The sequence below is a fragment of the Gorilla gorilla genome, chromosome 15 (genome assembly GCF_029281585.2).
Source record: "Gorilla gorilla gorilla isolate KB3781 chromosome 15, NHGRI_mGorGor1-v2.1_pri, whole genome shotgun sequence".
NCBI classification, from domain to species: domain Eukaryota; kingdom Metazoa; phylum Chordata; class Mammalia; order Primates; family Hominidae; genus Gorilla; species Gorilla gorilla.
Window position 1 is genome coordinate 88,497,440 of NC_073239.2, and position 23,217 is coordinate 88,520,656.

At 38.4% G+C, this 23,217-nt stretch overlaps 1 protein-coding gene across 37 annotated transcripts in view; it reads left to right on the top strand.

Moving 5' to 3' along the window:
* SIPA1L1 (signal induced proliferation associated 1 like 1) overlaps positions 1-23,217 on the top strand; it is a 415,163-nt gene that overhangs the window by 293,543 nt on the left and 98,403 nt on the right. For all 37 annotated transcript variants that reach the window (XM_063697940.1, XM_055362226.2, XM_055362236.2 and 34 more), the window contains 2 exons: positions 1,147-1,277; positions 6,432-6,620. In XM_063697940.1, the coding sequence (XP_063554010.1) occupies positions 1,147-1,277; positions 6,432-6,620 (320 nt within the window). The remainder of the gene's footprint in view (positions 1-1,146; positions 1,278-6,431; positions 6,621-23,217) is intronic.

Below are 23,217 nucleotides of genomic sequence, written 5' to 3' on the forward strand. Positions count from 1 at the left end.
AAATTTTAAACTACATGATTTGATATTTATGCTATTTTTTATTATTCTCATGGATTTTCAAATACTTATATTTTGTATGGAAATAACATGTATTTTCAAATGTGTATGCATTTTGTGTGATAATGAGATATTATGTCACAATCCAGTCATTTAGCCGTGTCAGATATAAATGAAATACAATAATGTATAAATGAAATACAATAATGTAAAGTAAGCATTTTGGAGGTTTGTAAAACAAATTATCTGTTCTAGTTTTTCATATATTTTCATGTTTTGTGGACTTCCTCATCTGTGAACATCTCATGTATGTATCAACAGTTTAAATTTTTAAAAGATGTATATGCACAGTAAATATCACTTTTCAGCATTTTCTATAAATTAACTTAATTTTGATCCCTATCTTTCTTTTTGCAAGAGAAAGGTAAATTCAGCGCCAGTCCTTTGGAGGCTTGTGCTAAGGTTTGGGGCCTTAGGCAAAAGGCCAGAACATTGAAGAGAGGCCCTAGGCTCATCGGTCACCTGGACACACAAGTTACATTAGCCCTGCACTGTGGGATACCGTGCTATGGCCCAGAGCCCTGGGTCCTGCCTCCCTGGGGCACTGTGAAGCTCTTTGCTCTGAGCTCCTACTCCACCATACACAGGCCACCTGGGAGCAGAGTGCTGCCCAGAGACTCGCAGCACACATCTCTCTCTCCAATCCAGGGACATCTTTTTTAATCTGGTGGAATCCCCCTTTCTTCAAACTCTGTTCTCAATATGTTTAGAATGTTTTTGAAAAACAAAAACTAAAAAGCCCTGGCACAAGCCTTCTCTTAGGCAAGGAAGCATGCACAAATTTAGCCTATTTAAATGGTGGGAGATAGGGAGAAAATACAAATTTATTTTGAGAAATAGTAGAGTAGTAATCTGTAGAGTAGTAAAAAACTCAACAGGCCACCCGTGTTCAGTGTTATCTTCTCTGGAACTAAACCTTTGTAGCCAAGTCTTTGTTTTTATAACTAACTGAAGAATATTAATATTTGTTAAATGTTTACATTTTATTGATAAAATTTCTGAGTGACAACCTTAAATACTGAGCAGAATGTAACATATTCAAAGTGTTAGGTAGATTTTCTAACTTTGTTTTGTCTTATTTTACCTAAGAACACTGGAACTATTTTGGGGCTGATGAGAATCTTGGTCCAGTGGCTGTGAGCATTCGAAGGGAAAAACCAGATGAAATGAAAGAAAATGGATCTCCGTACAACTACCGAATAATTTTTAGAACTAGTGAGGTAAGTCGCAAATGAGAGAGGTTTGAGGTTTAACTGAAATGGGGAAGAAAGCAAATAGTAGCAGTAGCAAAGCAATTAAATTTAATAGCACATGGTTACAGCTGTCTTTGGAGTAAGCAAAGTCCCCTTCCATTTATTCTGGTGGAGATCGAGGTGGACAAGATGGTTAGATCTGGACCTCTTCTTTTCATTGGACTCTGAATAGATGCAGTCTATGAATGAGGAGTTTTGATTCAGAGAAAGATATGTCCATTAAGTGTGGCCCAAGGAAATTGGAGTCCTCAGATCCCCACTGGGGTATTGTGTATCCTGCTTAGGGCTACTGGAAAGCACCAAGCCAACTTGAGGAGCCAGGGTATTAGGTATAAGAGAAGGCCACCAAAGACTTAATTCACTCTTCCAAGCTCTTGCTGAGCTCATGTCTTCGCCCAAGAAGAAGGAGGGAAAGAGATTCTTGACTTCTTCCACTATCTTTGGGACCCATTGTCTGAGACCTAGAAAGTACATTCTTTGAACCAGGGGCTATCTAATTGTAAGTGAAACAGGCTGTTAGAGCTCTTTAGGAATCTAAATATACACAATATATGAGTTTTTATTTTAAAATGAAGTTTGGGCTAAAAAAAAGACGTGGAAAAATAAAAAGAACCCACACAGCATTTTTTTTTAAAACACCTATGAACAAGTTTGGGACTATGAGGTTCTCCTTTTTCTTTGTAAACTTGTATAATTGGGCCACTTATCGATTTATTGCCTCTCAGTTGCTAATTCACTTTAGGATTTTTGTTATGCATTAATACTTAATACCCTTGAGTCATCTAGAAAATAATGGTTTTGAAACTAGTTTAAATAGGGCATTTGGCTTCATTTCCCCCATTGAATGCAAAGCAAGTTTCCGGGGTTGGCATCACTTAGTAATAGTTCCTAAGCCTGAACTCCGGGGAAATTAAATATAGGACTTTTAAAGACAAGACTTAAATATCTAATGTGTTGTCTACACCGGCCAGAGAGAAATGAACTAACATACTCTCATGTGCTTTTTCTCCATGGCAAAGCTAATCATTAAGTGGTGTAAATTCTTTTGTTGAGCACAAAGGCACGAAGAACATCATGTTCTGTGTTTTGGACTTGTATGCAGGTAGTTGCTCCTCTCTAGCTTCCCAGATCCTACCAGTTTAGTTTGTTTGTTTGTTTGTTTTTGAGACAGAGTTTCACTCGTTACCCAGGCTAGAGTGCAATGGCGCGATCTTGGCTCACTGCAACCTTTGTCTCCCGGGTTCAAGCGATTCTCCTGCCTCAGCCTCCCGAGTAGCTGGGATTACAGGCATGCGCCACCATGCCCAGCTAATTTTGTATTTTTAGTAGAGACAGGGTTTCTCCATGTTGGTCTGGCTGGTCTCAAACTCCCGACCTCAGGTGATCCACCCACCTCGGCCTCCCAAAGTGCTGGGATTACAGGCGTGAGCCACCACACCTGGCCGTTCCTACCAGTTTTTAGTGATACTCTGTTATCTTACTTCCAAGTGTTTTTGTCTTTCGCATTCTCTTCTTTTTCCCTTCCCAAGGCCACTCTGATTTAAATACCCATCATATTCTTCCTTTTCTGTGTTGTTTTTTTGTCCACCTAAATTCATTTCCTTATCACTTGTTCATCCTATCCTTCATGCCAGAGGTTAAAGTTTCCTATGATTCTTTCTCAGTCAGATCCTGTCACTGGTTTCCATGAGCTTCCCTTCTCAGCAGATCTTGTCACTGGTTTCCACGAGCTTCCCTTCTCAGCATGTCTTGCAGGCTCTCCACATCTGATCCCAGCCCCTGTCTCCTACCTATCTGTCCTAAATTCTGCTCTGGTCTGTGAACCACACCAACTCTTACCTTTCCCACCTCTTTTCTTTCTGCTTTACTCCCTTGACCCGAAATGTTCTACTTGCATTCTGTGGTCATAAGATTCTGTTCTTCTCCAGCTAAGCCATTTGAATAAGTTATGTCCCTTGGGTCTGTTTCCTTAGCCTTTGACTGAAAGGTTCAAGTCAAGTGTTCAAAAAAAACCATTACCACTTGTTTTTTACATTCATATTAATGTTCACTTTATGACAACTCTATTACTGTATTTTCTCAGGCCAGAAACCATTAAAGCCACACTTTATTCCCATCTTCTCCCTCCTGCCCCTGAGATCTGGTCTGTCAGCAACACTTGTTCATTTTGTCTTCACAATATGCCCAGAGCTCAACTACTTCTCCCACCCTCACTACCCAGTCCTGGTCCTGGTCTTGCTCTGAGAACTGGTCTCCCTGCTTCTATGCTGAAGCCCTGCCTCCTTTTGACCCAACAGGGTTCCTTTGAAATGTCATTCAGATCTTGTCATTCCTCAGTTCGAAATCCTTGAAAGCTTCCTCATCTCCCTCTGAGAAACAGCCACTGTCTTTGCTAGCCTAGGAGACCATGCTCTTCTGTTTCCCGGTTGTCTCTCTGCGCCTCATCCCTGATAACTCCTCCTGGCTCAGTCTTTTCCCGCCACACTGGCCTCCTTCCTACCTGGGCCACCTCAGGACACCTCTGCCTCAGGGCTCAGATGCCCGTCATTCCTCCCCACTGCTGTGTTCTCCATCAGGCTGCCTCATCTCCATTTGGCCTTTACTCAGAAACCACAGAGGCCTTCCTTGACCGCTGAATCTAAAATTTCTATTCCCCTCTCATTTCATATCCAATTCAGTGCTTTATTTTTCATTAATACTTAACACGGTCTTCTCTGTTATACTTAGTCATTTTGTTTGCTTTTAATCTCTCCCACTAGAATGCAGGCCCCAGGAGGGTGGGGGCTTCTGTCCGAGTTGTTCAGTACAACGTGCCCGATTCCTCAAATGGTGCCTTGCCTCCCTGTTTCTCATTTCCCTCCTTGCCTGTCTCCTTTCATCCCTTTCTCCATGTCTTTCCTCCTTTTCCTCTCTTCCTTTCTTCCTTCCTCCCTCTAATATTTATGTAATTAATTGCCACTAGGTTTTGTATAATTTTTTTCTCTCTAATAATAAATAATCCATAAATTTGATTTAATGGTAATATTGTATTAAGACTTTTGATAGAAATGTTTCCAGATATTGGTTCCTGTCTGTAGCTCCTGCACTTTGAGAGATAGTTCCTTCACTTTTTTCACTGAAGCCCATTTACCTATTACAAATGAAATAAGACTTAATTTGTATCAGGGACTTCTCATGTTACTAATTTCTCATGCAGATAAGAAAAAAGAAAACATGACAGTGACACTCTAGTGGCTTCAGTAAGCGGCAGCAAGATAACAGAAATACAAACAAATCTCTTTCATTTTAGTATCAATAAACATTGCAAAACATAAAAGAAGATATATACCTTTGTAGGCATGGCAGTTTGTTTATGAGCAAAATTTTATGGCATGTGAGTGTTTTTAAGCATAGGAACACGAGGACTTATGAGGACTCCATTCTTATTTCTGGAAGTCATTAAGAGAAATATCAGTAATACTAGTGATTTGGATGTAAAAAATGAGCCATTCTTTTTCTCATCTGCTTTGGCTTTCATGAGTTAGCTGCTTTCTGTGGCTCAGGATGCAATGGCTTGAATTTGGTCTTGGCTTCTAAGTTGAGAACACCCCTAGCCTTTGTGGCTCCCTATTTCAAGCTATGTATTATCTCATGAAGAAAAGAGTCAAATAACTGAGTTAACCATTTTCCATGATTTAAAAACAAAATAAAAACTATTTGTGTCAAATTATACATTAATAGGAAAATGATTTTTACTTGTTATTTGAAAAGAAATTGTTTATAATGAAAGAAAAAAGATACTCATTCTAACTACATTCTCTGCCTCCAGTTGCTTCCTCTCACAGTTCATCTTATTTGCAGCTTAATTTCTGAGTATACATCGTCCCCCTATGAACACGTCCTGTGCTGACGTGTAGGAGCCCAATGAGGCGTGTACCACTCAGTCAGCTTCAGGGTCTTCTGTGCACCCCCAGCTCACAGCTGCCTCATCCATTTCTCCCTGTACTCTCCTTGTGTCCATCTACAATAATCACTCCTTCCCACTTACTCCCTTTTTTCCCAATCTCCATACCTTTTCTCATGTTCTCTCTTGACATTTTCTTTTTGTAGAAATTGTTCCTCTATTTCATGGCCATTTCCTAAAACCCCCCTTTTCAGTGGGGCCTTTCTTTATGCCCTGAGCCACTGTGATCCATTCTCTGCCTTTGGACTGTCTGAGGTCCTGACCTTGTTATGCTTTGTTGGGTATACTTGTCCTTCTGAGATTGCAGTGTGTCTTTCTGACCTCTCACCCTCATATTTGACAATCCTCAACTTGCACTCCTAGCTTTTGTAGCTCCTGTTGCTAAATGGAAATGTATTCAGTTTGATGGGTTTTCTCTTCTTTCCCCATGCAGCAGTTAAATTAGGTTAACAAAACTTTGCCTTGTAGACATTTTTGGAAATTAAGACTACTTTAGGCTTCATGTCTGGTTAACTTTTCTCTGACACAACATCATTACGTAGGAAAATGTCTTTGCTTAAGGTATTAATGGAGGGTATTTTAAGAAGGGAATGTATTTTAAGAAATAAGAGAAAATCTAAAGTAATTTCAGCTGCTATTGCCTGTGCCGCTATACTGATGGTGATAATTGTCCGGTGGCAGCAGCATTTGGTAATATGAATAGTTTATGCTTGTCAGCCATGCCTTATGAAGCTTAAAACTTTATCTCCCCCTTTTTATAATTCAAAGAAGTATAACATCCAAATTCTAAGTATTTATTCTTCAGACATTGCTCTGGGATTCTGCCTTCTTAATTTCTTAATTAGTATGCATAGTGACACGGTATAGCCATATAGAGACCTTGATCTTTACTGACCTCTTTAAGGAAATGTTATTTTTGGTCTTTAAATAAATATCCTCAGAAGTCTTGATTATGTGCTCCTTTGGACCCACCCTGGTCTTGAAAGCATTGGTTTCATTTTTCATATTACAGTATCCTACATCATTTTTCTCATTCTTTCTCCCTCACTGGCTTTACCCATCAAAAATCATTCCCTAGCTCTGTGAGGAGCCCCACAGTCCAGGCCTGCAGTGCATGTACATGTGTTCAGGCATCTCACATCCCAGAAACCTCACCACAGCACCTGTCTCTCTTGCAGCTCATGACACTGAGAGGTTCGGTCCTGGAGGACGCCATTCCGTCGACAGCCAAGCACTCGACAGCCAGAGGCCTGCCTCTCAAAGAAGTGCTGGAGCACGTGGTTCCTGAGCTCAATGTCCAGTGCCTGCGGTTGGCCTTCAACACACCCAAGGTCACAGAGCAGCTCATGAAACTGGATGAACAAGGGGTGAGTTTGCCTTTCTGAGGAGAGCATTCTTGCTCAGGTTTATTGCTAGGCTTCCGGAATACAGACCTTAATGTTTCTTGTTTTGATGGAGATAATTGATACTTTTTATTGTGAAAGACACTCTCTTTGCAATTACTCATTTTGTTTTTTCTTAACTCTGAACTCTGAACATTTCTCATCTGATGAAATTCTGTATGTCAGAATTTATAAATAAGGCACTTTAAACTATGTTAAATTCTTTTGATAATCTTCCATATGTACGGTAAGTTTTTCCAGTGTCCGAGAGTAAATAATAGCAGTAATCATAATAATGTTGTGTTAATAACAATACAGTAATAACAGTAATTAATAATAATGAGCATATTTGCAAGCCCCTTTTCTAAGTGCCTTAAATATGTTATCTCATTTAATCTCCCTACACTGTGAGAAAGGTACTATTATTATTCACATTTTAGAGATAAGGATTCTGGGGCACAGAGAGATTAAGTAATAAATCCAATTTCACACAGTTAGTAAGTTTTGGAACCAGGGTGCAAACATAGTCTGCCTCAAAGTCTGTGCCACTTCACCGCGCTGTTCTTAAAAGCTTAGAGTTTCAAAGTCTATTAGTACCACCAAAGATATATTCTAGCCAAGATTTTTAAATATAAAAATGTAAAATTTCACATTCTGCTTAGAGTAATTTGAGCATATGGGCTAATTTTATAGATAATATATTTATATACTCTTACTTTAATTCTTTCTTTTAGCATTTTAGCCATATTGCATCCTAGTAGTGGGTGGTAGTAGTTTTAACATTACATTTAAAAATTACTCCAAAAATAAAATTGGTTCAGGTAGTTTATTTATTTCTTTTTTCCCCATTATGTTCATTTTTCACAGAAGGGTCCAGCTATTGAATATCATTTTGTGAATAGATTTGGATAGGATTTCCTTAATCAAAAATTCAAATTTTATTAAAATGAATGGGAGTCCAAAAAATCAGTTTTAAGGTATATTTATTGTTTTAATTCAGCCACTGAGAATATATAATGAAGCAATAGTTAGATGTCTCTTTTCTCTCTTCTCTTTTTTTTTTTTTTCTGGAGACAGTTTCACTCTGTCACCCAGGCGGAGTGCAGTGGCGCAATCTCAGCCCACTGCAACCTCTGCCTCCCAGGTTCAAGCGATTCTGTTGCCTCAGCCTCTCGAGTAGCTGGGATTACAGGCATGCGCCACTGCGCCTGGCCAGGTGTCTCTTTTCTAATCTTTGCCTTTTTCTATCCACTTCACTTTTCATAATGCACAGCTAATATCTATTTGACACATACATCTGAAGAATGCTGTTCATATCCATGTTCATAATGTGAAAATTTGTTGCCCTTTGAATTCTTCAAAAGACTACTGACGTATAAATGTAACTATTTTGGAGGCTGTTTTCCAGTAATATTCTGAACATTTATTCTAACAAAGGAGTAGAAAAATGATGTTTAGGTCCAACTTTGTTGATTCGGTCATTTCTACTACTGTGTTTATCAAGGAGAATAAAAACATTTAGACATTGATAATATAGTCATATACTTAACATTTGAAATTTCTATTAAAACAGATTATTTTATGTAAAGGAGATAGTTATTGCCATTTTCTTTTGTTTTAACTATATTAAATAAAAATGGATACTCTAGTTGTAGACATTATGGGGATTTCTGACACATTTTATGTCCTCTGTTAGTGATGCCAAGTGCTGGATCACAGACGGTGCTGATCTGTGATAAATATTTTATAGTCCTATCCACATGGGAAAGATAAGAACACTATAAAGAGTTGAACTCAAAGTTTATTTAATTCACAAAACTGGCCATTATTTTGAAATTATGGCCTTCCTATTCTTGGAAGCATTAAAATGTCCCTTCCTTCATAAATTATTAATTATAATATACGATAGTTGTTTTCTTTAATATCTTTACTAGGCAAAATTAAAATTTGGCAATCAGTCAGTCTCTTCAATTTTACTTTGAAAGTAAGTGCCTTAAATATGTCATCCCGTTCAACAGGAGTATTACTATTAGACAGTAGTTTTTTACTAGACAGTGGAATCTAGAGGTTCAAAGCATGCTATTCTATATGAACAGCTCCATGTCTGGACTAAAGAGCACCGGGGGTTAGCCTCTGTCTTTTTTATCTCCATACATACAGCATTCAAAGCCTGGATTGTACTGAGATAAAGCAGACGACATGCATACTTAGGCTTTTAGTCTTGGGAGTAATTTTTTTGGTAGGAAATCTCATTAATGCCTTGGAATTATTTTGAGAAACTGATTATTTTGGTGCCTTTACAAATACAGATTTTAAAAAGGAAATGCTTATAAGTGCAGTGGATTATGCATATGAATCATTGCAAAGCATTTTTAGTTTCCATCTGTGTCGTCATATTTTAAAATTTCCAGCTTTGTGTGTCTTTATATTTAAAGAGATTCATAGTGTGATACAAGGAAACTGGACTCATCAGAAGGAGCTTTAAATCTCTTTTTATATTTGGTTTAAATGATTCTTTTAATATATTTTATGTTTTTATTAACTGTCTTACATAACCATGCTTTGTAAAAGAAGACAATTTATTTCCTATATTGGGGCATTTTGCCTTTCAAATCTTTGGTGCTTTAATTCCTCATTTTACCACTATCAAAAGCTAAAGTGAACAGAAAAATTAAAATTTTATCTACTAAATATAAAAGAAAGCACTGCACAAAAATCTAATAATTTTTTTATTTAACTTGACAGTGATATATATGTGGGAGCTGAAGTATGCATTTCAATTCCTGAAGAAACTTATTTTAGAAAATGAACTAATTTTTTTAGCTTATCCAAGCTTTTACATTCTCCATCCTGATGCCTTTCTGGGACTTTCACTACTTTTTTTTCTTTTTTTTTTTTGAGACAGGGTCTCTGTTACCCAGGCTGGAGTGCAGTGGCGTGATCTCGGCTCACTGTAGCCTCTGCCTCCCGGGCTCAAGCAGTTCTCCCACCTCAGCTGGGATTACTGGGATGCACCACCACTCCTGGCTAATTTTTGCATATTTAGTAGAAATGGGATTTCATCACATTGGCCAGGGTGGTCTCGAACTCCTGACCTCAGGTGATCCACCCTCCTCGGCCTCCCAAAGTGCTGGAATTACAGATGTGAGCCACCGCGCCCGCCTTTCACTACTTAGTGATGCCCATGTCAGTTGTTAAAATGGCAATGAGAAGACAAAACTAACCTCCTAATATTTTCACACCAATAAGAATTTATAACACTTGATGCTTTAGAAAATTTGTGTTCTTACTGTCAGGCACCTTGATCTTCACTTACAGTACAGTTGGGGGCATCTCATGATAAAAACAAATGAAATAAATACATATTTCATTTTACTATGTTCTAATCACTTTACTGGCATAATCTGATTTAATCCTCACAGCAACCCTGTGCAATAGATTCCAACTGTTGGCCTATTTTACAGTCAAGGGGATTAAGGCATACAGAAGTTCCCAGAGCTGTTTTTCTTACCTGTCATCCCTTAATAGTCCTGAGCACTGGATATAAATTTGCATAATACTGCTCTTCAATTTTGGGATTTCCAAGATCCCATTTACATATTTCGAATTACTTTCTTTTTACTTTCTTTTTTAAAAATCTGTTATCTTTATTTTTTTAATTTCTAACTAGGAATTCAGTGTAGAATATTGGAATATTCTGATGCTTAAAACTATGCTGTAGGCTGGGTGATGTGATTCACACCTGTAATCCCAGCACTTTGGGAAGCTGAGGCAGGAGGATTGCTTGAGCCCAGGAGTTCGAGACCAGCCTGGGCAACATAATGAGAGCTCCGTCTCTAAAAAAATAAATAATTTTAAAAACTATACTGTGAAGTATTAGGAATTTTATTATTTAATCAAGTCAGCTTTTAAATAATGTAGAAAATTCAGATACTTTTAAATTTGCCATATCAGAGCCATTTTTCTTCAACAGTCATTAAAAAATACCTATATTTCATCTACTCTGTGCAAGGGGAATGAAAGATGATTATGTCAAGCCCTGGTTTAAGGCGTTCCCACATGTAAAGCACTTAGTACAGTGCTGAGCATGTGATAAAAGGTTGAAGAAATAGGAGCTGTTGATAATAAGATAATAACTTGTTAGTAGCCCTTTACATGCATTATCTCATTTAATCTTTATACATATCCTATGAGAGAGCTTCTGTTGTAGTTGATACATTATGCTCACTTTCACAAGCAAGCAGGACTGTTTCAAATCCAATAAATGCTTTTTAAGTATGACTCTGCAGGTTGTTAAATACTGTAGAGAACAAAATAGGCTAGTAAGACATAGTCCTTATCCATGAAGGAGACAGGGTCATAAATTACTGTAATGGATGTCAGGGTTAATATAATAAATCTAATAAGAGAATTGCAAACAAAGAGCATGGAGGTACAAGCCAGTGGGGACAAGTCATAATGGTTAACTGGATCAGAATGAGATGGGCCTTAGAGGGGAAGAAGATTTCATCAGGCCAGGGAATAAGCAGTTGGGTGGTCCATACTCAGAACAATAAGAACGAGACTCAGAAGGACAGAAGCACACAGTGCGTTCATGAGGCAGCAAGGAATCCCGCTGAGCAGGAGTGTGAGGCACATGTAAGGGAGTAATAAAAGTAGATGATTTTTTTTTTGAGACGGAGTCTCACTCTGTCACCCAGGCTGGAATGCAGTGGTGCGATCTCGGCTCACTGCAAGCTCCACCTCCCAGGTTCACGCCATTCTCCTGCCTCAGCCTCCCAAGCAGCTGGGACTACAGGCACCCGCCACCACGCCCAGCTGATTTTTTGTATTTTTAGTAGAGACGGGGTTCCACCATGTTAGCCAGGATAATCTCGATCTCCTGACCTCGTGGTCTGCCTGCCTCAGCCTCCCAAAGTGCTGGGATTACAGGCATGAGCCACTGCTCTTGGCCAAAAGTAAATGATTTTTATTGACAGTGACTAGGCCAGGCACTGTGTGAAACAGTTTCCATGAATTATTTTAATTAATCCTCAGAATGCTTTGATACTATTATTGTTCCTGTTTTATAGCTAAGAGCACTGAGACACAAAGACCAGTCACAATTAGAGTCTGTGCAGGCTGGTCTTGAATCCAGGCACTCAGACTCTAGAGCCTGCATTCTCAACCAGTACATCAGCCACCCTGTCCTCTTTTCCCTCCCCATGAATGGAAGAAGAAACTGGAATTATATTGCTGCAGACTTCAGTGCCCAGTATTCAGTGTAATATGTTAAACCCAAATAAAATTGGAATGGGTCTGGTTTATAAATATTTAAGGTACAGTTGCTAGTTTGCAGTAGAGAAAATTGGTAGTTCTGTTTTCATTAGGAAATGTCAGGTTTCATGTACATGGTAGTGACTTTGCCTAAATGAATCTTCACTGTTTTTCTAGATTATTAAAAATGCAGTGAAATGAAAATATTTATTGGGTTTCAAATTTTAAGAAGTTATCCTTCAGGTTATTGAAGTCAGAGTAAGGGAGAAAGTGATCATATTTAATTTAACTCTGCAATAAATATCTCAAGAATGGATGTAAGGAAATGAGCAATGTTTATGTGGTAATGAATAGCACTGACCCTTTGATTAAGGACATGAATGAAATTCTCTGCTGACTTCGCCTATTCATTGCCTTGCTGCGTTATTTTATTGTGAGGATAAATGAGTTTGACTAGCCATTTTCTCTTTGATTCAGGCAGCTAGTTTTGAAAAATGATCCATAGGGGAAATATTTTTTCCAAAACTGATTTTCTCTAAATGAAGCTTTGGCAGAACAATTGCCATTCCTAGAATTTTAATCGTCTCTTAGATTATGATATTAGCTAATGCATGTTTAGAGTTCAGATGGCTACCAAATTGATTCCAGACAACTGGTGGATCCGTATGTACATTTTCAGGAAGGAGATATCCACCATGGCCATCTAGTCAGGGGAAGAAATCAGTGGCATCTGTAGCTTTGTCTTGTGTGTTCACAAGTAGTGATCACCCTGTGCTGGCCTATCGCTGTTCTTTTGCCTGGCTGAGGCTGGATTGGATGACAGGATAGAGTCCCTTCCAATGAGAAGATTTTGTGATTAATGGGACTGATAGCATTAGCATTTGGAAGCCATGCGGCTATGGGAGGACTGCAGTTTGCAGTGAGAGAACACAGCAAGACTAAGATCACACGTGAGGACTTGGATCACAATTCAGAAGGATGCAGGAACTGGTGGCAAACATTTGTCTTCTGGATTTTGAATTGTGGATTGTGTTTTAAATTCAGCTTTAAAATAAAAGTTAAACCAATTTCTTTCCTATAGGATTTATCTGAACTAGGCAATAGTTTCAAATGGTCCCCAAATCAAAGCAGTATGACTATGTTTACATTCAGGGGTTCCATTTCTACCTGTTCCTATGACCCTTTTCTCCCCTGCCTTGTAGTTAGTCACCGTATTAACTACAAGGTGTAGTATTTCTGTTTCATTATGCAGTTTCTGTATTTCTGTTTCATTATGCAGATACCACCAAATATGCATATGCAGCTTTATTTCACCCCTTTCTTATATATATATGTATATATATATATATACTTTAAGTTCTAGGGTACATGTGCACAACGTGAAGGTTTGTTACATAGGTATACATGTGCCATGTTGGTTTGCTGCACCTATCAAGTTGTCATTTATACTAGGCATTTCTCCCAATGCTATCCCTCCCCCAGCCCCCCAGCCCCTGACAGGCCTGTGTGTGATGTTCCCCGCCTTGTGTCCATGTGTTCTCATTGTTCAGTTCCCACCTATGAGTGAGAACATGCAGTGTTTGGTTTTCTGTCCTTGTGATAGTTTGCTGAGAATTATGGTTTCCAGCTTCATCCATGTCCCTGAAAAGGACATGAACTCATCCTTTTTTATGGCTGCATAGTATTCCATGCGTTTCACCCCTTTCTTATACAAAATATAGCAGGCTGTAGACACTTGCTTTTTTCATTTAGGAATATATTTTTGAGATTTTTTCGTCAGTACATAGAAAGGTTTCCCAGTATTTTTACTACTGCATAGTAGCATAGTATTTTGTTGTACTGCTGTGCCATAGTTTATTTCATCAGTTTCTCTATTGATGGGCATGTATGTGTAGATTTAAGTCCTTTTCTCTTACAAATAGTACTGCAATGAAGACTTTTTTCTGTAGAATTGAAATTCATCTCAATGTCAAAAAAATCAGGTACCTTTATTATCAACTTAATACCCAATATGAAACTTTTTATCTTTGTGAGAAATTTTGCACAATAACATTATTAGGTAAAATTATTGCGTGTGGATTATTTCCTTTACATTATGCCAAAGATAAAAATAGGTTAGAATATGTCTGTGTACTTATATATAAATAATTTTGAAAGCATCTGTCAGATTTTTTCTTTTTACAACTTTACTATTTAGTGTCCATATGTCATTTTTTTAAAACAGTTGGATTTTTGTTAGTAATTCCCAATGAGGATATACATTTTCTAACTGGCATTTTTTGCTCTCAATACGGAATTTTTCCAGTTTCTTTGTCATTCTTTTTGGAGGACAGTATAGAAATTTATCTTCAGGAAGTAGTTAAGAGAGTTATGTATATGAAGAACAAATCAAAGCAAATAATGTGAATTAGAACAATTTTTGTTTGTTTGTTTTAATGACCAAGGTCTTTACTTTCAGTAATGGCAAAGTTGCTTATTGCAGACCAGCCCATCCATTGAGAATAACCAGGAAAATTGAACAAAATATTTTTAAAACTGAGTTTGGACTCTGGATTCTGGAAAGATGGAGTAGATGTGTTTCTCTGCGTTCTTCCTGCTAGGTACAGCCAACAACCTTGGACACATATATAAAACAAACATAAAATGAATCTGAAAGGTGGAGAGAAGCATCAGGCTGGTTAGGGACCTTGAGATCTCTGGAATGGCATAGCTGTGAGGTCCCTGGATTTTCTCTTTGCTCATATATCCCAGTCTTGGGCTGAAGAAGTCAGCAAACTGGAAATGCCTATAGGCACAGCCAAAATGTCTCCCAAACGTCTGTTCTTTTTAGCAAAAGGACCAAAAAAAACAAACTTAGAAAACTTTAAAACAGGAATCTCTCTACTCCAACTGCACACTACAAAAAGAAGCTAACAACAACAACAAAAAACCCACAGCCTTCCCTCCTCCCTAATCCTTGCTGAGGCATTATTAGAGAAGGCTAAGTGAGGAACTGGAACTTTCATCACGGTGGAGTGGTAATGAAGTGCCCCTCCAGCTCCCCACTGTGTGGCATCAGAAGAGGCCTGGTGGAGAGTCAGGACATTTTTGCACACCCAGCAATAACGGGGTCTTCTTACCAAAGTGTCAGTGAAAGCCACGTGGGGAGTAGTAATCATGCATGCCTGATACCAACCAGGGCAGTATCAGGAGAGACTCAGCAGGGAGCTGGAATTGTTGCCACTGCCTAGCAATACAGAGGTGTTGCTTTCCCTTAGGTGTCGTGGAGGGAACTTGATGTTCAACCCCACCTAGCAGTGTCATTTTCTCCATACCAGAATGGTAATAAAGAAGGCCTGCTAAATAGAGGATTTAAATAAGATCCAGAGTCTCATAAGTTAATATCCAAAATGTCCAAAATTGAATTTAAAATCACTGCTTATACCAACAATTGGGAAAATCTCAACTTGAGGGAAAATTTGATCAACACATGCCAACACTAAGATGACACAGTTGTTAGAATTATCTAACAATGATTTTTTGACAGCCATCATGAAAATGTTTCAATGAGCAATTACAAGCATGATATGTTATGTTATGTTATGTTATGTTATGTTATGTTATGTTATGTTCGGGTTCAAGCGATTCTCTTGCCTCAGCCTCCTGAGTAATGTTTGTATTTTTAGTATTTTTGTATTTTTAGTAGAGACGCCCAGCTAATTTTTGTATTTTTAGTAGAGACGGGGTTTCACTATGTTGGCTAGGATGGTCTCGATCTCTTGACCTCGTGATCCTCCTGCCTAGGCCTCCCAAAGTGCTGGGATTACAGGCGTGAGCCACCGCACCCGGCCACAAGCATGATTTTTAAAAATGAAAAAATAGAAAGTCTTAGCAAAAAATTGAAGGTATTAAGGAACAAATGGAAATGTTAGAACTGAAAAATAGAACAGTCAAAACGTAAAACTCAGTAGATAGGTTTTTAGGATGCTAGTGGACCCTGGATATGGGCCATTAGCAGTCTACCAAAAATTATAAATTCTGAAATGTAAGGTACTTCAATGGGCTAGACACCCTAGAAGCCCCTGTCCCCAGAGACAAAATGGAAGGGACAGAGGAAAAAATCAGTGAACATGAAGATAAAACAAATAGGAATCACCAAATCTGAGCAACAAAGAGTAGACTGGGGGAAACAAATGAACAGAGCTTCACGGTTTGTGGGGCTATAATAAAATATTTAACAATTGTGTCTTGGAAGAAGAGGAGAAAGATGGCAGGCCTTGGAAAAGTATTCAAAGAAATATTTGGTAAGAAATTTCCCAAATTTGGTCAAAGGTATAAACCCACACATGACAGAAACTGAGCAAATCCCAAACAGTATAAATCCAAAGACGTCCACAGCAAGAGACATCATAGTAAAATTTTTGAACACTAAATACAAAAAAAAAAAAACTTGAAAGAAGCAGAAGATAAATGACATGTTACCTATAAGGGAAGAACGGCTGGGCACGGTGGCTCATGCCTGTAATCCCAGCACTTTGGGAGGCAGAGGCAGGTGGATCACGTGAGGTTGGGAGTTTGAGACCAGACTGCCCAACATGGCGAAACCCTGTGTCTACTAAAAATACAAAAAATCAGCTGGGCATGGTGGCGGGCACCTGTAATCCCAGCTACTCGGGAGGCTGAGGCAGGAGAATTGCTTGAACCCAGGAGACGGAGGTTGCAGTGAGCCAAGATCGCGCCACTGCACTCCAGCCTGGGTGACGAGCAAAACTCCATTTCAAAAAAAAAAAAAAAACCCACCTATAAGGGAAGAACAATTTGAATCACAGATTTTTTTTTATCAGAAATCATGGAGGCCAGAAGGAAGTGGCATGATAATTTTTCAGGAGATGGAAGAAAAGAACTGTCAACCCAGAATTCTGTGTTCAGGGAGAATATTCTTCAGGAATGAAATTGAGACATTCTCAGAAAGGAAAATTAAGAGAACTTGTTACCAGGAAACCTACCCTTAAAAAGTAGCTAAGTTGGCCGGGCGCGGTGGCTCACGTCTGTAATCCCAGCACTTTGGGAGGCTGAGGAGGGCAGATCACAAGGTCAGGAGATCGAGACCATCCTGGCTAACATGGTGAAACCCCATCTCTACTAAAAATACAAAAAATTAGCCAGGCGTGGTGGCAGGAGCCTGTAGTCCCAGCTACTCAGGAGGCTGAGGCAGGAGAATGGTGGGTACCTGGGAGGCGGAGTTTGCAGTGAGCAGAGATCGTGCCACTGCACTCCAGCCTGGGCAACAGAGTGAGACTCCGTCTCAAAAAAAAAAAAAAATAGCTAAGTTATCTAAACAGAAAGGAAGTGATAAAAGAAGGGATCTTGGGAGGGCACGGTGGCTCACACCTGTAATCCCAGCACTTTGAGAGGCCGAGGCGGGTGGGTCACCTGACATCAGGAGTTCGAGACCAGCCTGGCTAACATGGTGAAACCCCGTCTCTACTAAAAATACAAAAAAATTAGCCAGGTGTGGTGGTGGGTGCCTATAATCCTAGGTACTCGGGAGGCTGAGGCAAGATAATCACTTGAACCCAGGAGGTGGACATTGCAGTAAGCTGAGATCACGCCATTGCACTCCAGCCTGGGCAACAAAAGCGAAACTCCATCTCAAAACAAACAAACAAACAAACAGAAAAAAAGGGATCTTGGAACTTCAGAGAGAAGGAAAGAGTAAAAATATGGGTAAATACTTTTCTTAATGAGTTTCCTAAATTATTTTGCCATTTGAAGCAAATGCTATAACAATGTCAAATGTGCTTTTCAAACATATGTACAAGAATTTTTTAATATAAGTGTTTTATAAATGGCAGAGAGTAAAGAGACTAAAGAGAGGTAAAGTTTCTACACTTCACTTCAATTGGTAAAACGTTGGTGCATGTAGATATCAACTACATAGATAAAGATATATATAGTAATACATAGAGCAATCACTAACAACCCTTAAGTTCTAAGAGATACATTCAAAAGCCCTATAGATAAATCAGAAAGGAATTCTAAAGAGCACTCAAGTAATTCTCAGAAAGATAAAATAAATGAAAGATAAAATGACAGACTTAAACTCTAATGCAGAAATTAGTTCATTAAAAGCAAAAGATCTAAATATACCAATTAAAGGACAGAGATTGGTAGACTGGATTTTAAAAAGCACTATCTAATTATATAAACTATAGAGTTACTTGAAATATAGGTAGTTGAAAGAATGGAAAAAGACCATGCAAACGTGAATCAAAGGAAAGCTATAGTGGCTTAGTAATGTCAGATAAAGTAAACTTCAGAGCAAAGAAAGTTAACAGAGACAGAGAGGATCATTACATAATGATGAAGAGGTCAATCCACCAAGAAGACAGCAATCCTAAATATATGTGCATCAAACAGAGCTGTAAATGTGAAGGAAAAAAACTGATGAAACTAAAAGGAGAAATAGGTAAATACACAATTATAGTTGGTGATTTTAACATATCTCCTTCAACAATGGAAAGGAAAACTAGACAGAAAATCAGCAAAGACATAGAACTTCACAACATCAACCAATAGGATCTAATTGACATAAAGCACTTTACTCACAACAGCAGAATACATGTTCTTTTCAGTTGCACATGGAATGTATGCCAAGATAGACATCCTGTCCCATGAAATAAACATCCTCAAATTTAAAAGAAGTGAAATAACAAAAAGTATATTTTCTAATCAAAGTGGAATCAAACTAGAAATAACAGAAACATAATGGAAAAATCTCTAAGCACTTGGAAACTAAAAAACAGATTTCTAAGTAACCAGTAGGTCAAAGAAAACACTTCAAGGGAAATGAAAAAATGTATGTAAACTGAATGGAAAGGAAAAGACAACATATGAAACCTTGTGGGATACAATTAAAGCAGGCTGAGGGTGAAATTGACAGTATGAAATGCTGCGTTAGAAAAGACAAAACATCTCAAACCAGTAAACTAAGCTCATAACCTTATATGACTAGAAAGAGAAGAGCAAAATGAATCCAAAGCAACTAGAAAGAAGGAAATGGTATAGATCAGAAATCAATGAAATTAAAAATAGAAAAACATTTGAGGAAATTAATGAAACGAAAGGCTAGATCTGGCCAGGCGAGGTGGCTCACGCCTATAATCCCAACACTTTGGGAGGCCGAGGTGAGCAGATCACTTGCGATCAGGTGAGTGGATCACTTGAGACCAGCCTGGCCAACATGGTGAAACCACGACTCTACTAAAAATACAAAAATTAGCCGGGCATGGTGGTGCATGCCTGTAATCTCAGCTACTCAAGAGGCTGAGGCAGGAGAATTATTTGAACACGGGAGGCAGAGGTCGCAGTGAGCTGAGATGGTGCCACTGCACTCCAGCCTGAGTGACAGAATGAGACTCCATCTTTAAAAAAAAAAAAAAAAAAAAACAGCTACATCTTTGGGGTTAAAAAAAAATTTTTTTTTTCATAAAATCCAGATCCTGTGTGTGCACACGTGCACACACACACACACACACACGCTAGATCTTTGAAAAGATGATAAAATTGAAAATCCTCTAACAAGACTGACAAACAGACAATACAAATCCTGTCAACACGGTAGTCCATCAGTATTCATGGTTTCGTTTTCTGCAGTCAACTGTGGTCTAAAAATAGGAGAGTACAATACAATAAGATATTTTGAGAGAGAGAGAGTACATTGTACATTCACTTAACTTTTATTACATTGTATTGTCATAATCGTTCTATTTTATAACGTTAATTTCTTACTATGTCTGATTTATAAATTAAACTTTATCAAGTTGGGCACAGTGACACACCTATAATCTCAGCAACTCAGGAGGCTGAGGTGGGAGGATCATTTGAGGCCAGAAGGTCAGGATTAGCCTGGGCAACATAGTGAGACACTGTCTCTACAAAAAATTAAAAAAAAAATTATCCAGGCTTGGTGGCTCATGTCTGTAGTTAAGAGGCTGAATCAGGAGGATCAATTAAGTCCAGAAGTTGGAGGCTTCAGTGAGCCATGGTCAAGCCACTGTACTCCAGCCTGGTTGACAGAGTGAGACTCTTAAAAAAAATAAATAAATAAGAACTTTATCATAGATTTTTAGGTAGAGGGAAAAACATGGTATATAGTTATATAGGGTTCGGTACTATCCATGGTTTCAGGCATCCACTGAAGGTCTTGGAACATATCCCTCATGAATACGGGGGTACTACTCTATCAGGAATGAAATTAGATATTACCACCAACCCCCCCAATAGCAACAATGTATTAAAGAAATACTGTATACAGCTGAATACATATAATTTTGACAAGATGAAATGGGAGAACTCCTCAGAAAACAGTCACAACTCAGCTAACTGAAATAGAATATTTGAATAGCCCTATGATTATTGAAAAAAATTGAATTTATAATTTTAAAACTCCAAAAATGAAATCTACTGGGCCAGATGGTTTTCCTGGGAAGTCTACCTAACATTTAAAGAATTATCACCAGTTCTGCACAATTGCTTCCAGAAAATACAAGATAAGGAACATTTTAAATTTAACTTTATGAAGCCCTAATACCAAAGCCAGACAAAGGTAGGAAAAGAGAAAACTACTGACCACATCCCTCATGAATGTACATGTAAAATTCCTTGAAAAAAAATTAGCAAATATAATAAAGTAGGAAAAAATTTTGTAGACCATAACCTAGTTGGATTTATTCTAGAGATGCAAGGCTGATTCAGTATTGAAAAATCAATTAATGTAGCCCATCGTACTAACAGACTAAAGAAGAAAAATCACGTGGTAATATCAGTTGGTGCAGAAAAAGCATTTGATAAAATTTGAGCTTATTTATGATAAAAACTAGGAATACAGAGGAACTTTCTCAGCTTGATGAAGAACATCTACAAAACTTCTATAGCTTGCATTATTCTTAATGGTAAGAGACTGGAGAAAGGGAAGGATATGTGCTGTTAACACTGCTATTCAACATAGTACAAGAAGTTCTAGTCAGTGCAGTAAGGCAAGAAAAAGAAAAGGCATGTAGACGCAGCAGTGGAAAAATAAAACTCCCTATTTCAGATGACATGCTGGTCTGTTTGCAAAACCCTAAGGAATCTATAGATAAACAACCTGGAACTGCAAAATGTGTTTAGCAAGCTTGTATGATTCAACATCAACTTACAAAAATCAGTTAGATTTCTTTCAGTGAATATGTGGACACTGAAATTAAAATACACCATTTGCAATCCCTAAACAAACAAAAAAAACTTGGAGCCAAACATGATAGCCTGTGCCTATAATCCCAGATAGTCAGGAAGCAGAAAGATCACTTGAACCTAGGAGTTCAAGACAAGCCCAGGCAACACAGTGAGATGTCATCTAAAAACATAAACAAAAGCTTGGGCATGCATCTAACAAAACATGAATAGGACTTGTATTTTGAAAACTACGAAACCCTGATGAACGAATCAAAACCCTAATGTTGGGCATGATGGCTCACTTCTGTAATCCTAGCGTTTTGAGAGGCCAAGGAAGGAGGATTGCTTGAATCCAATAGTTCAAGGCCAGCCTGGGCAACATAGTGAGATCCTGTTTCTGCAAAAAAAATTTTAAAAATTTAACCAGGCATGGTGGTGTGCATTTGTAGCTCCAACTACTCAGGAGGCTAAGGCAGGAGGATCGCTTGAGCCCAGGATTTCAAGGCTGCCATGAGCTATGATCATCCTACTGCACTCTAGCCTGGGTGACAGATTAAGTCCTGTCTCTAAGAAACCAAAGACCTAAATAAATGGAGAGGCATACTATATTCACAAATTGAGAGCGTTAACATATATTAATCATGTCAGTGTTCTCCAAACTGATACAAAGTTTAACTTCTTAATTTTTATCAAAATTCCGGCAAGGTTTTTTTGTGGTTATAGACAAGATTATTCTAAAGTTTACATGAAAAAACAAAGGAACTAGAATACCTAAAACAATCAGAGAAAGAGGAATTAATATGGGAGAAATTATTCTATCTGATTTCAAGACATGTTATATAGCTCCAGTAGTCAAGACTGGGTGGCATTGCTGGAAGGATAGACATGTGGATCGGTGGAACAGAATAGAGAAACCAGAAATAGCCCCACACAAATATATCTAGCTCATTTTTGGCATAGGTGTAAAAGTAATTCAGTGGAGGAAGGATAGGCTTTTCCAACAGTACTGGGACAACTGGACATCCATAAACAAAATAATGAACCTTGACTTTTTGGGTTTTTTTGGGTTTTTTTGAGACTGAGTCTTGCTCTGTTGCCCAGGCTGGAGTGCAGTGGCATGATCTTGGCTTACTGCAACCTCCGCCTCCCAGATTCAAGCAATTCTCGTGCCTCAGTCTCCCGAGTAGCTGGAATTACAGGTGCATACCACCACACCCGGCTAATTTTTGTATTTTTAGTAGAGACGGGGTTTCACCATGTTGGCCAAGCTGGTCTCAAACTCCTGATCTCAAGTGATCTGCCCACCTCAGCCTCCCAAAGTGCTGGGATTACAGGTGTGAGCCACCAGGCCCCTGGCCTAAACCTTGACTTTTAAGCATCAACAATTAATTCAAATGGATCATAGATTGAAATCTACAAGTATTAAATTTTTTTGAGAAAAACATAGGAGAAAATCTTTGGGAGCTTCAGCTTGGTTAAGAATTCTTAGATGTGGCACCAAGAGCTTGATCTAGAAGGAAAAAAAAATTTGAGAAATTGTAGTCTATCAAGATTAACAATATCTTACAGTGCTTTTTCCCTTAGACATTTGCTGATAGATTAAGAATCTTGGGGCTTTTCCATCTAGCATAAAGCAGCAGATAAAAAGTTAGGAGACAGATCAGAGCTTTCAGTGATCAGATCAAATCAGATCTTGTATAGGGCTTTGGAGGTTACAAATTGAATTCAAGGCTTACTAGAGAACTCAAATCTGTAAAACAATTATATTGAAATTCATTTTTTTTTCTTTTTCTTTGAGATGGAGTCTCACACTATTGCCCAGGCTGGAGTGCAGTCATGCAATCTTGGCTCACTGCAACCTCCGCCTCCTGAGTTTAAGTGATTCTTGTGCCTCAGCCTCCCGAAGAGCTGGGATTACAAGTGTGTGCCCCTACGCCCGGCTAACTTTTGTATTTTTAGTAGAAACGGGGTTTCACTGTGTTGGCAAGGCTGGTCTCGAACTCCTGACCTCAGGTGATCCACCTGCCTCGGCCTCCCAAAGTGCTGGGATTACAGGCATGAGCCACTACACCCAGCCTATATTGAAACTCTAAAACTAAAAAACCCCTAAAGTTAGACTCATTTAAAAGTA